General features: G+C 46.9%; 2 protein-coding genes across 8 annotated transcripts in view; one reads left to right on the top strand and one right to left on the bottom strand.

The window, feature by feature from the left end:
* The first annotated feature begins 132 nt into the window (after positions 1-132).
* On the top strand, positions 133-8,937 carry gtpbp1 (GTP binding protein 1). 2 transcript variants are annotated; one of them, XM_055896823.1, is made up of 14 exons: positions 133-637; positions 3,017-3,128; positions 3,284-3,464; positions 3,786-3,969; positions 4,103-4,267; positions 4,589-4,712; positions 4,955-5,069; positions 5,175-5,319; positions 5,406-5,588; positions 5,906-6,041; positions 6,140-6,318; positions 6,598-6,762; positions 7,248-7,298; positions 7,612-8,937. In XM_055896823.1, the coding sequence occupies exons 1-14, from the start codon at positions 440-442 to the stop codon at positions 7,723-7,725; spliced, it is 2,052 nt and encodes a 683-aa protein (XP_055752798.1). In that variant the 5' UTR covers positions 133-439; the 3' UTR covers positions 7,726-8,937. The 2 variants fall into 2 exon arrangements, with proteins under 2 accessions (XP_055752798.1, XP_055752799.1); XM_055896824.1 differs by lacking the exon at positions 7,248-7,298.
* The window catches only part of sgsm3 (small G protein signaling modulator 3), a 40,859-nt gene continuing 34,052 nt past the window's right edge, over positions 8,781-15,587 (bottom strand). For all 6 annotated transcript variants that reach the window (XM_055896816.1, XM_055896818.1, XM_055896822.1 and 3 more), the window contains 10 exons: positions 14,924-15,079; positions 14,534-14,588; positions 13,356-13,405; positions 13,060-13,212; positions 12,915-12,985; positions 12,768-12,816; positions 11,386-11,471; positions 11,175-11,297; positions 10,832-10,892; positions 8,781-10,425 (listed from right to left, as the gene is read on the bottom strand). In XM_055896816.1, coding sequence (XP_055752791.1) covers positions 10,342-10,425; positions 10,832-10,892; positions 11,175-11,297; positions 11,386-11,471; positions 12,768-12,816; positions 12,915-12,985; positions 13,060-13,212; positions 13,356-13,405; positions 14,534-14,588; positions 14,924-15,079 — 888 coding nt within the window. In that variant the 3' untranslated portion in view covers positions 8,781-10,341. The remainder of the gene's footprint in view (positions 10,426-10,831; positions 10,893-11,174; positions 11,298-11,385; positions 11,472-12,767; positions 12,817-12,914; positions 12,986-13,059; positions 13,213-13,355; positions 13,406-14,533; positions 14,589-14,923; positions 15,080-15,587) is intronic.

Raw genomic sequence — 15,587 nt, forward strand, 5'->3', positions numbered from 1 at the left:
AATTATATGTGAAGGACTAACTTGCTCTGATTGGTTTATTCTGGAAAATTATTTGGGTATTCGGCGCGCAATTGGTTAGATTTTTGATAAGAAGGTGTGTCAGCAAAAAAATAAAATAAACTATGAACCAACCCCCTTATGTTTTTTAATTTACGTCAACGCAATTTTCTGTTGCCACTTGGAGGGTTGTAAACATATGTTTTATTGCTAGCTACACAGAAAGCAGATAGCCAAAACGTACGAGAGAGTTTTTGTATTCTGCCTGTATCATACAATTGCTTTGTTTCTCAGTTCTGTGTAATAACTGCACAAATATCAGCTGTTTAGTGGTCTGAATTGTTTGCAAACGGTACTGAAGCTAGCTAGCTAGCTGTCATAATCATCAACACAAGAGACAGCAAGAAGACAATATAACAATCGTTACTGCAAAGCTGACATAATGGCATCGTTGGCTGCACACGAGCCGAGTATAAGCCCAAATTCGATACCAGTCCTCGCAGACGCTCTGATGCCCGCGAGCATTTTCGCTCCGGATGGAGGAGGTTGTGGAGATCATGACGCCGGGGAAGAGTGCTTCGAGGACGGCGACCTCTTTAACGGCGAGGCCGGGGATCTCGGCATTGACTTCACTAGCAAGGTAGTTAGCTAGGCCGCGCTAGTCGGGGCTGTGTTTATCATCTTCAAATTGGCGTGTATTATGCCTAAACTTGCTGTCATTCTGGCTGCTGTATTGCAAGCTAAGTTAGCTAGTTAGATGAACGATTGTGCTATATACTAATTAATCTAGCTGAGTGCCCAGATTGCTTAAAATGTTATGCAGAATTGCATATATAAAAGTTCAGAACTATATTTTGTGGCAAAAGTTTGTGGTTTTAAATGTCCTACTGACTCTATCATCTTACGCTTCGGTTGAGCTAACGTAGGCTAATGCAATTAGCATGAGGTTGTAAGTAACAAGAAAAGAAAAATATCCTTAAGAGGCTTTAGCTAGCCTATCAGATGTGGTTTGAATGGGTCTTGAATGTGTTATGGCTGATGTAACTGCTGGCTAGAGAGGACACTCCAGCAGCAGTGTGACTCATAAACCACAGCCATGGGCATGACTCTTTCTCTGGTTGATGAGTCCCCATACATACTGTGCCACCACTTGGCCTTGATGAAACACAGGGCAATAGGGAAATGGTGTATGTGTCAGAAGGAAGTGTTTCTGGCAAATGGGTCAGGCTCAACTTACAGTGCTGAACAATGATCAGTGTGTGGTTGACTGACAGGAAACTCATCTCCCTCCATATTTGGCACTCACCCATATTAAGATCAGTATCAACAGAGAGAAATAAACTAGAATAACTCTGGTGTCAGACCTGAGCTGCTCCGCCTGTACAGAAAGATGCAATACTTCTAGGACTTTTTGGTGTCAATACTACAGAACAAATAGGTTAGGTGTGTGTGTGTGTGTGTTTAGTTTTTATTAAACCTTTATTTAACTAGGCAAGTCAGTTAAGAACAAATTCTTATTTCACAATGATGGCCTACCAAAAGCCCCTGTCCAGGGACGGGGGTTGTGATTAAACATAAATCAAATATAAATATAGGACAAAACACAGACAACACTACATAAAGAGAGACCTAAGACAACACAGCAAGGCAGCAACACATGACAACAACGCATGCTAGTGCGGTAACATAACAACAACATGGTCCAAACATTATTGGGCACAGACAACAGCACAAAGGGCAAGAAGGTAGAGACAATAATACATCACACAAAGCAGCCACAACTGTCAGTGTGTCCATGATTGAGTCTTTGAATGAAGAGATTGAGATTAAACTGTCCAGTTTGAGTGTTTTGTTGCAGCTTGTTCCAGTCGCTAGCTGCAGCGAACTGAAAAGAGGAGCGAGCAACCCAGGGATGTGTGTGCTTTGGGGACCTTTAACAGAATGTGACTGGCAGAACGGGTGTTATGTGGAGGATGAGGGCTGCAGTAGGTATCTCAGATAGGGGAGAGTGAGGCCTAAGAGGGTTTTATAAATAAGTGTCAACCAGTGGGTCTTGCGACAGGTGTACAGCGCTGACCAGTTTACAGAGTATAGAGTGCAGTGATGTGTCCTATACGGAGCATTGGTGGCAAATCTGATGGACGAATGGTAAAGCACATCTAGCCGCTCAAGAGCACCCTTACCTGACGACATAATTTATAGATCTCCGTAATTTAGCATTAGAAGGATGGTCATCTGAATCAGGGTTAGTTCGGCAGCTGGGGTGAAAGAGGAGTGATTATGATAGAGGAAACCACGTCTAGATTTAACTTTAGCCTGCAGCTTTGAGTAATAATGACTGAGTCATTATTATGAAACCACTGTGATGATTTACAAATCTGCCATCAATGTATGTCTCGAAAAAGCCAAATAAGTCTTCTTCTGATGCAACACTCAGCAACAGAAAGCTGTCAGGCAAGTTCACTTGCTTTTGATTGGGCAATTTCTTTTTCCGTGGCTGGGTGCACTGGGTGGGTAGAGATTTCAGTTTAGGACCAATGGAATGGTCTTAAATGTGAAAACCCCGCCCACCGGGGCCCCGAGTGATTCAAAACGAACTCACTCACTGTTTGGATTAATCTATTTTCAAATAAATAGTGGAGCATTCACAACTCTAAATGGTCTTTATCAGGGTTCCCTAAGCTGAGAACATTGTATAGAGATTGATTTGAACTGAAAGCAAGCTTGTAAGGTATATCTACAGCCAAATCTGAGTACCCAGATAGTCAAATGTTTTTAGACAAGATGAATAATCTATTTTTCACAGAAAGGGTGTAGCATTCACACCTCTACCCAGATAGAGGACAATACAAGATGAATAGCCCTATAGCTTTTGATAAGGTACAATTAGGCCTATATCAATGGAAATATGTGTAGGCTTTCCACCATGGCCATGTTATAGGATACCCAGGCCTACGTCAACCAAGCAGGAATCTAGATTGTATACATTTTCTGTCTCTCTCCTTCCCTCCCTCGTCAGTTGGCCTTGGTCAGCCCTAATGGAGTGCAGTATGACTCGTTACTACGACAACTCCGGGAGAGGATGGACGAGGGTTGTGGGGAGACCATCTACGTTGTTGGGATGGGCTCAGGTAAGTCGTTCTCACTCACTCACTTAATGAGACTATACAGTATGCGCTGATTTGCTCCTACATTCACTAGCTCACAGAATCAGTCACTCACTGTAGCGAGTGACATTTTACACCAATAAACATCCCCCCCCCAACCCCTCATCCCTCTCTCTCAGACGGAGGTGACTATGGTCTGGATGAGGGAGACATGGAGGCGTCTGTAGCCACAGTTCAGTCCCTGTGTGAGCAGACAGAGTCAGAGCTGATCCTGCTGAGGGAGCGTATCGAAGCTGGGGGGCAGGTACGCGACTACCTCATCCGCCGACGTGTGGGTGATCAAGACTTCCTGGAGGTCAGGTGAGTTGGGGGAAGGTCAAGTGTCAGGGGTCAAAGGCTGACTTGATCAACAATTAGATGTGTTTTGACATTAGACCTGGGCTGACGAGGACAAGCCTGTCTCTCAAATGCAATTTAAATTCAAAAAAGCTTAAGGGGATGTTGACATAAAGGGGGAGAATCCAGTGTTGTCAAGGCAACACACGAGCAATACTCTGTTTTCATCCCTCTTCTCTTCATCTTGATCTGATCTTGTGTCCCAAATGTCAACCCTCCCTCTTTCTCCCTCTTTCTCCCTCTTTCTCCTTCTCTTTCTCCTCTCTCTCTCTTCACCTCTCTCAGGGTAGCGGTGGTGGGTAACGTGGATGCAGGTAAGAGCACCCTGCTGGGGGTGTTGACCCACGGGGAACTGGACAACGGCAGGGGGTTCGCCCGCCAGAAACTCTTCAGACACAAACACGAAATGGAGAGTGGCAGGACCAGCAGTGTGGGGAACGACATCCTGGGCTTTGACCAGAAGGGACAGGTGAGGGAGATGACATAGGAGGGGCGTATAGGTGACTTAAGGCCTGCTTCATTGATCATTTTGTTGATGAATTGGTTTTATAGATGGAGACATGAAGTTGTTGTTGTGTGTATTCTGTGTCCCTGTATCCTAGGTGGTGAATAAGCCAGACAGCCATGGTGGCAGTCTAGACTGGACTAAGATCTGTGAGAGGTCCTCTAAGGTCATCACCTTCATAGACCTAGCTGGACATGAGAAGTATCTCAAGACCACGGTGTTTGGAATGACTGGACACCTGCCTGACTTCTGCATGCTCATGGTGAGTGAGGGGGTAGTGTGTGGGGGTAGTGTGTGGGCGTTGGAGCTTTTTCTGACTTTACTACCCATCAACGGTACTGATGAATCTTTCACCATTTTCTTTTGCTCTCTCTCCCTCCTTCCACCCTCCCTCGCTCTCTCCCTCCTTGCTCTCTCCCTCCTTCCACCCCCCTCGCTCTCTCTACCCCTCTCGCTCTCTCCCTCCTTCCACCCCCCCCCACTCTCTCTACCCCCCTCGCTCTCTCCCTCCTTCCACCCCCCCCCCCCCACTCTCTCTACCCCCCTCTCGCTCTCTCTACCCCCTCTCCCGTCCTCTCTCTAGGTGGGCAGTAATGCAGGTATCGTAGGGATGACTAAGGAGCATCTAGGTCTGGCCCTGGCCCTCAATGTGCCTGTGTTCGTTGTGGTCACCAAGATAGACATGTGTCCTGCCAACATCCTACAAGGTCAGTTCCTTTCTTTCTCTTTCTGGGTGCATCTCAAGTCTACATCTGCTTCCTTTCCTGGACTCCTTCCCCACATCTGCACTGATATGAAAGAATTATACAGGTGAAACCATATTCCCTCTACCCCACCATACTGCTTTCTCTTAGATTTAGTGATGAGAGGACCCCCCCCCCCCCCCCTTTTGTTACAATATTGACAGTCATCACAAAACCTGACTTTACTGGTCGTGTTATTGTAACAGAGACGTTAAAGCTGCTCCAGAGGTTACTAAAGTCCCCAGGCTGCAGAAAGATCCCTGTTCTGGTCCAAAACAAAGATGACGTCATCGTCACAGCCTCCAACTTCAGCTCTGAGAGGTAACGTTAAGGCACACACTTTGTAGCCACAATCACGCACACTCTTTATGAACTGGATTTTGCTCAATTATAAGGGACCATAATTCAGTGTGTGTGTTTGTGTAGGATGTGTCCAATTTTCCAGATCTCCAATGTGACAGGAGAGAACATGGACCTGCTGAAGATGTTCCTCAACCTGCTGTCTTCTAAAACCTCCTTCAGAGAAGACGAACCTGCAGAGTTCCAGATAGATGACACCTACTCAGTACCGGTTAGTCACATACACAAAGCAGCTGCTACACATGCATCTTGATGCCACACACACACCTCTCTAACCATGTTTACCTTCTCCGTCAGGGTGTAGGCACAGTCGTTTCAGGGACTACTTTACGTGGATTGATACGTCTGAATGACACAATGCTGTTAGGTCCAGACCCACTGGGCAGTTTCCTCCCCATTGCAGTCAAATCTATCCACAGGAAGAGGATGCCAGTCAAGGAGGTGAGAGGTGGACAGACTGCCTCCTTTGCCCTCAAAAAGGTATGTTTTCTCTGTAGTGTCCCCTGCTGGAGATGTTTGGTATTACAACACTTCTGATGCATAGATAAATGTTTAGTTGAACTGAATGTTTTTTTGCAGTGAATAGGAGTCAACACCTCAAGTCTCTCCCTCTCCCCTCCTCTCTCCCTCTCCCCCCCTCTCCCCTCTCCCCTCTCCCCCTCCCTTCCCGCTCCCTCTCTCCTCCTACTGTCCCTCTCCCCCCTACCTTCTCTCTCCCTCTCTCTACATTCTCTCTCTACCTCATCTCTCCCCTCCCCATCCCTCTCCTTCCGCTCCCGCTCTCTCTCCCTCCTTAGATCAAGCGTTCATCCATAAGGAAAGGCATGGTAATGGTGTCCCCCAAGTTAAACCCACAGGCATCATGGGAATTTATGGCTGAGATTCTGGTTCTGCACCACCCAACTACGATATCACCCCGCTACCAGGCCATGGGTGAGACACACACACACACACAGAGAAACACACACTGCTGTCTCATGTCTGACTATGTCTCTCCTTCTCTCATCATTCCTCTTTCTCCCCCTCCGCAGTGCACTGTGGCAGCATCCGGCAGACAGCCACTATCCTGACCATGAACAGAGACTGTCTACGAACAGGGGACAAGGCATCGGTCCACTTCCGCTTCATCAAGACCCCCGAGTACCTCCACACGGACCAGAGACTGGTGTTCAGAGAGGGACGCACCAAGGCTGTGGGCACCATCACCAAGGTCAGGGGTTAGAAAGGCTTATGAAGGGTTTATGAATGGTTGGAAAGGGTTTATGAAGGATCATGATCATGAAGACCTCAGAGTTCCTCCACATAGACCAGAGAGTAGACTGGTGTTCAGAGGGATACACCAAGGCTGTGGGTATCATCACCAAGGTCAGGACTTAAAGGCTTATGAATGGTTCAGAATGGTTTACGAAAGGTCATAAAGACACCAGAGTACCTGCATGCAGAGAAATTCCCTCATGCCTTACTCTTATTGGTGGGTGGGTGTTTACAGCTGCTGCAGTCGACCAATAATTTGCCGTCGAACTTCAAACCCCCGCAAATCAAAATGCAGTCTACGAAAAAGGCCCCGTACCGCAGAGAGGATGGAGCCACGCCAGCCAATGAGGACGAAGCGAGCACAGCCCGACCAGACAGTCCGCACCAATCACAACAACCGGTGAGAAAGAGGAAGTGAAGGAACGATGTAAAGGAATTGAAAGGATGGATAGAGCGATTGATGAAGGGAGTGGAGTGGATGGTTAGATGGCGGGTCGTGAAAGTAATAGTTTCAGGGCAGTTGAATAGGTGTAAGTGTTTAACTTGTGGTGCGTAAGCTTTCCTCTTCACTTGCTTTACTGCTTTTCGAACGTTCTCTTATGTAGCTGTGTCTAACACCTCTCCTTTCCTCTTCTCCTTTCCTACTATTCTTCTCCTCTCCATGTTTTTACACCCTACTGTTTCCTTTTAATTGCTATTCTCATTTACTGATTACTCCACCTGCCACCCGGTCTCTTTTCCTCTCACCCTCTGTTTCATTCTCTGCATTCCTTTCAATTTCCACGTTCATTTGCTCTTCATCCTCATTGTGCATTTCAACATCTTTGATTTGCCCTCCATTCCTCTTTTCTCCTCTCTGTGTTGGTGCTTTGCTTGCTTCCTCAGACAGAGGGGGAGGATGACCCTCAGAGTAATGAGGGAAACAAAGAGAGCAAGGTAAACAGAAACAAACAGGGCAAGATAAACAATGGGAACCAGGCAGGTAAACAAGAGAATTAGGTCAAATGAGTTATGTAACAATTGAGGCGTGGGAAATTAGTCTTGTCCAGTAACTTCTGTAAATATCCTGAAACAATGCATGCCTCAACTGATGTGAACCAAACATGAATCTTCTAGAGATGTGTACACAGCATGTAGTTCAGTTTGATAACATCAGTCTTAGCTGGAAGTGATTTTGAATGGTAACCTCATTGTTAACCTAGTTGTTTCTATGTTCTCCATCTGTCTGATTGTGATCTGTTCTCTACAGACAAAGTCAGGAGGCGGGAGCAGGAGACGAGGAGGACAGAGACATAAAGGCAAATCAAACCAGAGCAGCTCCACCACAGCAGCCCTGTCATCAGCAGGCACAGGAGGTTCCTAAACTACACCCCTCAGCCCCCAAACTACAGTACTTCCTCCATGCACCTGTTTCAGCAGACAACTACCCCCCTTCACAAAACTACTCCACTACTAACCCCCGTCTAAAAAAATGGGGTCGTAAATGGCCCTTTCCCCACCTCTCTCCCACCCTGCTATCTATCGCCTTATCAAGTGTCTTTATCACTCACACCAGAGAAAGTCTTAAGAGGGACTAGGTGAAAAGCAGCTCCCAGCTCTGTGCTTGTAGATGGTTACCTCTGCCTCCTCACTCTCATCTTATCTCCGATTAGTTTAGAAAGCATCCTTATTATATTTACAGTATATGAACCTGATATGCCTTCTGTCATTGGGTCTACGGTGTATACTTAATCATGGACCCGAAGCCCCATGAGCAGCTATTCCCTTACAGTAGAGTAACCCAGCTCCATGCACTATAGCTTACTGTTTAGCAGGCATACTAGTTTCTCTCATTTCCTATTTACCACTAGAATCCCCCAATATGACATAATGAAGCATGTTTTCTATTTAATTGTATACTAAAATGTAAAGAAGTAAGGTCACAACTGATGGTACATTTTAGTGGGCCTTCATTATGAGTGAAATATTGTAGATAAGATGTTTATTTTATGGCCATCAGGGAAAGTCTGAAGATCATCACACACTTGCCCTTTCTCATTTGGGAAAAAGTCCGTCCTCTCCTCCATGGCCCGGAAACCGATCAGCGGTTGAGTGTTTGTGGGAGAAATGGAAAAATATCCTCCCCTCGATAGCCACCTTTCATGGAGGACAGTCATGTGTATCTTCTCTGAAGAGTTTAGAACCATCCTACACCCCCTGTGAATCAGCTATAGCTGGGTGCATGGTTTTGTCTAGCACAACTAAATGCATTTATCACTTTATACTTATTTAGGGATCACACCTGTAATTGTCATTTGCCTGAGCAAAGTCGTTATTTCATACAAGCACATTTATCCACGTTCCCTCGTCATTTTTCAGGAGGCGAGAGGATGGAGAGGTGGTGAAGGCCACTTGTCCTGTCTAAAATAAATTATTCCATTTACACTGAAAATAAGGTTTATTTAAGAATATAATGTACACTTGATTAGCAACTGTTTAAATGAGACATTGATTGTAATAGTTGCAGTGCTGTTTGGACCATCACTGTTTACATAGTTGTTTGCTTCTGACATTCAATAAAAACAGGCTTTATTGATCTCTGGTCAACTGTGTTGTGTACATGACGTGAAATTAGGGTTTAAGGTTGTGTATAGTTTCAGTGAGGTTAGTGTGAGTCTGAACGATATCATTTGTCTCTGCAGTATCAATGAAGTCTATAGGTACGGTAGCATTGCTAAGGAATACAAGTTATAGGGTTAGTATACCACCATTTTCATTTAATATCAGAGCACAACGTGGAGATTGAGTTGATGTATATAGTGTAATATTACTGCAAGGTGATGTGTGAAAGTCGTGGCTTTTCTTCTGTAATTACACACCAAGATGGAAGTTAGTTTTTGATGGCGGGTGGACACACCCATTGTAATGACTGTTTTACAAAGAAATTAACTGAAATGAAAAGTTTACATGGTTATAGATTTCATTTTTGGACACAGTACAGTAGTTCTTCCCAGTCAGCACAAGTGACTACTACAGATACACTGTTTAGTAGCCCACGCGGGACAAACCTGGTTTGAGAGCCATGTTGGCACCAAACAGACAATAGTGGATGGGATTGTTGGGTGCCAACACAGATCGACAGGGTGGTTGTGGAGTACGTTGCACATCCTACTACAGTACTGGTAGCAGAACACCCTTGTGAACACAGGTGCTACTAGGACATCAAATCAGTGCCCACTGTAGCAAAACGTTTCACAACAAAAACAAGTTTCTATGGTACATTCCTCCCGGTTTGGTTCCTAGTGATACACCCCAGTCCTTGAGTCTGAGGAAATACTTCATATGGCACAGTAGAGGTGACTACTCTGTACCTAAGGAATGCTACAATCAGCACTTTCTGTATGTTCCTAGTCTTCTGCACCTGATCTAAAGTATCAGAAACACTGGTGTGGACACAACATACACAGTAGCTTCACCCAAGAACTAAGAGCTATGGTGACAGCCAGGATTATCAACCTTGGTTAAATGCTAATTGCTTCCTCTGATTGGTTAGCAAGCTCAGAGGGTAAATGTAATTAGTTGATAGTCTTTGGGTGTGTCTCAAATGATACCCTGGCCACGTTAAGTTGCAGACAGAAATGCCATGAATAGAGCTCATGTTGTTCCTTATTCTACATGTCAGAAATAAGCATTGTAGAACAAACATGCCTCTATCTGAACATTCCAAAAAGTTGCATCTTGCTGAACGCGCCTCCTAGTGTACTATCCTCAGTAGAAAGGCTTCGGATGCAGTTCAGTTGAGACGAGGGGAAACCACGATGCATATCAATGTGTTTGTAGAATGATGATCAAATGTCTGAACAATACAATACTTCCTAGTGAGAGGTAGTGATGGAAACACTAGTAGTGGGTTCTGACAGCAGTCAATATGAAAGATCACTCTGGTACACACAGCATGTGTTGGGCAGGGGAGTTTTTTGCAGGCTTTGGGTGTGTGTGTCTAGCCATCGATGTCCCAGCTGAAGAGATGATGCTTCACCAACATGTCTTGGACTCCTTCCTTCAGTGGCCTCTGATCTTTCTCCTGGAGGGAGGAGGGGGGGATAAAGAGTGAAAGAAAGAGGCTGTTTGTTTATAGGGAGTGTATAAGGAACAGCAGTTGCTGGGTGCAGTTTAAAATGTCCACAATGGAGGTCAAAGGGTCATGGGTGAGGTGTGCGCATTGGGATGGTTTTCACCAATGTTCACTATTCTGCCACCACCAGCTACGTTCTCCAACAACAACCAGGAACAGCTTGTTGTTTAGATAACTAGTCTCCTATTCTAGTCCCTAAACCCACTACATTGACCAGAGATCAGAGTTTACCTAGAGATCCCAACTAAAGAGGTAATGGTCAACCAACATCTGCAACCCCTTCTTTGAGAATGGCTGAATTCTGTAAGACCACACAGGTATGAGTTCACAGGGTGGGTGTGTTTTACACACATACCTCTTTCTTGGCAGGAAGTTCACAGTCCTGAGAGAGACTGAAGGCAAACTTTGAGAGAACCCTAAGGAAACAGAACTTTAAAACCACACCACCATCCTTTTCACACAGACCATTTTATATCCATTTCACTTCATCCTGGCCTCTAAGTCTTTCAAAAAGAATCTAGCTGTTAATACGCTTGAATCGCGTGATTTAACCTTGTAATATTCTGCTGGCACCGTCTTGTATGCGTCGCTCTCTCATTCATTCTCACTTGTGATCTCATAATTTCACTCAAATCTCTCGTTTGTTTTATTTCTCAATCATTCGCTCCAATCTCTCCCACTCTGTCTCCATTTCTTACCTGAGCTCACACTTGATCTGGACCCATCCTGGGCTGCGTAGGAAGGACCAGGGCTGGTACCACTTCTCTACTGCAGGCATACTGGAACACAACACCTCCAACCACAGGTGTAACACCTGCTCACTGTGGGGTGAGAGAGATGTGGTTAGGGAATGTTCACTGATAGGAGGGACAGCCAGGATCTCTGAGTGAGAGAATCTGTGTGACTCACTTGAGGCCCACGCAGAGGAGCGAGCGGAACTTGACGTCCATCTGAGCGTGTGCAGAGTCGTGGCTCATATTTACAGACTGCACCGCCTGAAAGAGACAGGCGGAGGGCGCTGAAGCATCACTGAAACAAATGCTTATGAACAAAACATTCACTGCAAAACTATCTGTAGCCTAAGGCCGAAGTTTCTAACAATCAACCTTTACAGCCCATCGGTCCCTACCACTAGGGCACTTCCTCATTCCCCCTTTGAAAGCACCTGAAATGCAGATACTAAGTATTATCATTTTTTAAATTGTACTTTTTACTCCCTTTATCTTCCCAATTTCGTGATATCCAAATTGGTAGTTACAGTCTTGTCCGATCGCTGCAACTCCCGTACTCCAGAGAGTTGAAGGTCGAGAGCCATACGTACTCTGAAACACGACCCTGCCAAGCCACACTGCGTGTTGACACACTGCTCTCTTAACCCGGTAGCCAGCCGCACCAATGTGTCGGAGGGAAACACCGTACACCTGGCGACCGGAGTCAGCGTGCATACGCCTGGCCCGGGACGTCCCGGCCAGCCAAACCGCTCTAACCTGGACGACGCTGGGTCAATTGTGCAGAGCGTCATGGGTCTCCCAGAGGTTTGTCAGGGAATTATTGTATAGTCAGTCTAGCCCGGGATTGAACCCGGGTCTGTAGTGATGCCTCTAGCATTGCGATGGAGTGCCTTAGTCTGCTGCACCACACAGGAGGCCCAGATACTGTAAATTCAATAGAGAACTAGGTCCCATATTACAGTTTTTTCAGATTTTGGAGATGGAATGAGGAAGTCTTTAGTGACAGGGTGTGAGGAAGTCTTTAGTGGCAGGGTGTGAGGAAGTCTTTAGTGGCAGGGTGTGAGGAAGTCTTTAGAGGCAGGGTGTGAGGAAGTCTTTAGTGGCAGGGTGTGAGGAAGTCTTTAGTGGCAGGGTGTGAGGAAGTCTTTAGTGGCAGGGTGTGAGGAAGTCTTTAGTGGCAGGGTGTGAGGAAGTCTTTAGTGGCAGGGTGTGAGGAAGTCTTTAGTGACAGGGTGTGAGGAAGTCTTTAGTGGCAGGGTGTGAGGAAGTCTTTAGTGGCAGGGTGTGAGGAAGTCTTTAGAGGCAGGGTGTGAGGAAGTCTTCAGTGGCAGGGTGTGAGGAAGTCTTTAGTGGCAGGGTGTGAGGAAGTCTTTAGTGGCAGGGTGTGAGGAAGTCTTTAGTGGCAGGGTGTGAGGAAGTCTTTAGTGGCAGGGTGTGAGGAAGTCTTTAGTGGCAGGGTGTGAGGAAGTCTTTAGTGGCAGGGTGTGAGGAAGTCTTTAGAGGCAGGGTGTGAGGAAGTAAACAGGCTTGTTATAGGATAACATTGACAAGAGGACTCACTCTGTAGAGCAGCTCCTCTGGTGTGAGAACCTTGCCATCCTCGTCTAATCTGGGGGGAGAGAGAGAGAGCTGATGGACTGCACCAGACAACTGTGTAGGAATCATAGCTGTTCATATGGTACAGAGGTCTGTGTGTGTCTAAGTTACCTGTACGTCTTACACAGCACCAGTCTGGAGTAGACTGAGTTAAAGTCCCTCTCCACCTCTCTACTGGCTGCCTGAGGAGAAAACAGACCACTGAACAGTCAGGTACAGCACCGACAGACACTGAACCCAGCCCTCTGTCTCCTACCTCCTCTATGAAGAGCCAGGGGTGGCAGGCTCCTCCCAGTATGGAGGGTTTCTTCAAACCGTGTTGGAAGATGGCCTTCAGGGCAGGACACAACGTCCCTCTGACCAGGTCTGTCACCGCCTCAGTCACCGAGTCATCACCCGCCAGAGAGTACTGGGGACAGCAGACCAGTTATACATAGAATACTGACAACACAATACTGACAAACCCATAGACTGGATTGATCCACTAAAAGAGCACTGACAAATTTAAGTCTGTTTTTACTAGACTGACTACACAATAATTCACTGACAAACCTCTTTGCTCCGCTCATCGAGGATTTCTACGAACTTGGCTGGAAACCAACCTGGAGTAAGAGAGCAGATCATGAGATAGAAGGTTCCCCCAGAGTGTTAGGAAAACATGGACTACAACATTCTACAGGACGTGTGGAGGGGAGATTGGGATTCTACAGGACGCGTGGAGGGGAGATTGGGATTCTACAGGACGTGTGGAGGGGAGATTGGGATTCTACAGGACGCGTGGAGGGGAGATTGGGATTCTACAGGACGCGTGGAGGGGAGATTGGGATTCTACAGGACGCGTGGAGGGGAGATTGGGATTCTACAGGACGCGTGGAGGGGAGATTGGGATTCTACAGGACGCGTGGAGGGGAGATGGGGATTCTACAGGACGCGTGGAGGGGAGATGGGGATTCTACAGGACGCGTGGAGGGGAGATGGGGATTCTACAGGACGCGTGGAGGGGAGATGGGGATTCTACAGGACGCGTGGAGGGGAGATGGGGATTCTACAGGACGTGTGGAGGGGAGATGGGGATTCTACAGGACGTGTGGAGGGGAGGTGGGGATTCTACAGGACGTGTGGAGGGGAGATGGGGATTCTACAGGACGTGTGGAGGGGAGATGGGGATTCTACAGGACGTGTGGAGGGGAGATTGGGATTCTACAGGACGTGTGGAGGGGAGATTGGGATTCTACAGGACGTGTGGAGGGGAGATTGGGATTCTACGGGACGTGTGGAGGGGAGATTGGGATTCTACAGGACGTGTGGAGGGGAGATTGGGATTCTACAGGACGCGTGGAGGGGAGATGGGGATTCTACAGGACGCGTGGAGGGGAGATTGGGATTCTACAGGACGCGTGGAGGGGAGATTGGGATTCTACAGGACGCGTGGAGGGGAGATTGGGATTCTACAGGACGCGTGGAGGGGAGATTGGGATTCTACAGGACGCGTGGAGGGGAGATGGGGATTCTACAGGACGCGTGGAGGGGAGATTGGGATTCTACAGGACGCGTGGAGGGGAGATGGGGATTCTACAGGACGCGTGGAGGGGAGATGGGGATTCTACAGAACGCGTGGAGGGGAGATGGGGATTCTACAGGACGTGTGGAGGGGAGATTGGGATAGAGATGGACATTCTACAGGACGTGTGGAGGGGAGATTGGGATAGAGATGGGGTGTTGTCATTCACCTCTCAGCCCGTTGAGCTCTCCCACCCAACAGTGCTCATCTTTCTGGGAAAAAATCTGAGAGAGAAAGAGAAAAACAGAGGGATGAGATGGAGGAGTGAGTTAGTCACTTGTGTAAAACGTTTTTTACACGTATGTTTTCACATTCATTTCACACGCTGTGTTTGCGAAAACAAAGTCAGTGTGCTGTTAACAGTATAGCTTTCCCACTGTCCCTGTACCATACACCGGGCTCTAACTAGTGAAACTCTGCTCACAAATACACGTGACCAACTTCCTTGACAACGTACCAACGGATTGTGCTATACAAATACATGGCAACATTTAAAGCAGGCTGTGGAGTGAAATTACAGCACTTAACGCCGTTACATGTATGTGTTCTGTCCACTCACTGTGATGATGTCGTTCTTCCTGAAGCCCAGTTCGTCGTCGTCATGGCGCTCAAAGTCCAACAGGGCTTTGGCCCGTCTCCGTCGGTTACGAGACACAACCAGGAAGTTCTCGTGGTCTCTCTGGTGGCTCTCCATGGAGTAGTCTGGAGTCAGGTCCTGAGAGGAGGAGGGACAGAGAGAAAGATGAAGAGAAGGCGAGAGGGGGAGGGACATAGATTCATCTAATCAAATTAGCTCAGAATGTGCTAGTGACTTGTGCATCAAACATGTCAATCAGAAGGACTCCACTATTTCCTAACTGTGTTGCAGTGTGAAGCACCATTGATTCAGTGATTTGATTTAATGACCGAGTGACTCATTGTTGGGTAACATGACTCACGGTGCTGCTGTGTCAGTGGAAGAATTCAATTATATGACTCATGCCACAATTACACCAGGCACTACCTAAAGCCATCTACTGGAGATCAGTCATGGGAAAGGGGGATAACCTAGTCAGTTGTACAACAATGCATTCAACTGAAATGTGTCTTCGGCATTTAACCCAGCCCCTCTGAATCAGAGAGGGGCAGAGGGCTGCCTTAAATTGACATCCATGTCTTCGGCACCCAGTGTGGGGGAGGACAAGAGATTCATACATTCAGCGACTTAACAGCCAGCGACAGAG

Source organism: Salvelinus fontinalis, chromosome 34 (genome assembly GCF_029448725.1).
Source record: "Salvelinus fontinalis isolate EN_2023a chromosome 34, ASM2944872v1, whole genome shotgun sequence".
Classification (NCBI taxonomy): domain Eukaryota; kingdom Metazoa; phylum Chordata; class Actinopteri; order Salmoniformes; family Salmonidae; genus Salvelinus; species Salvelinus fontinalis.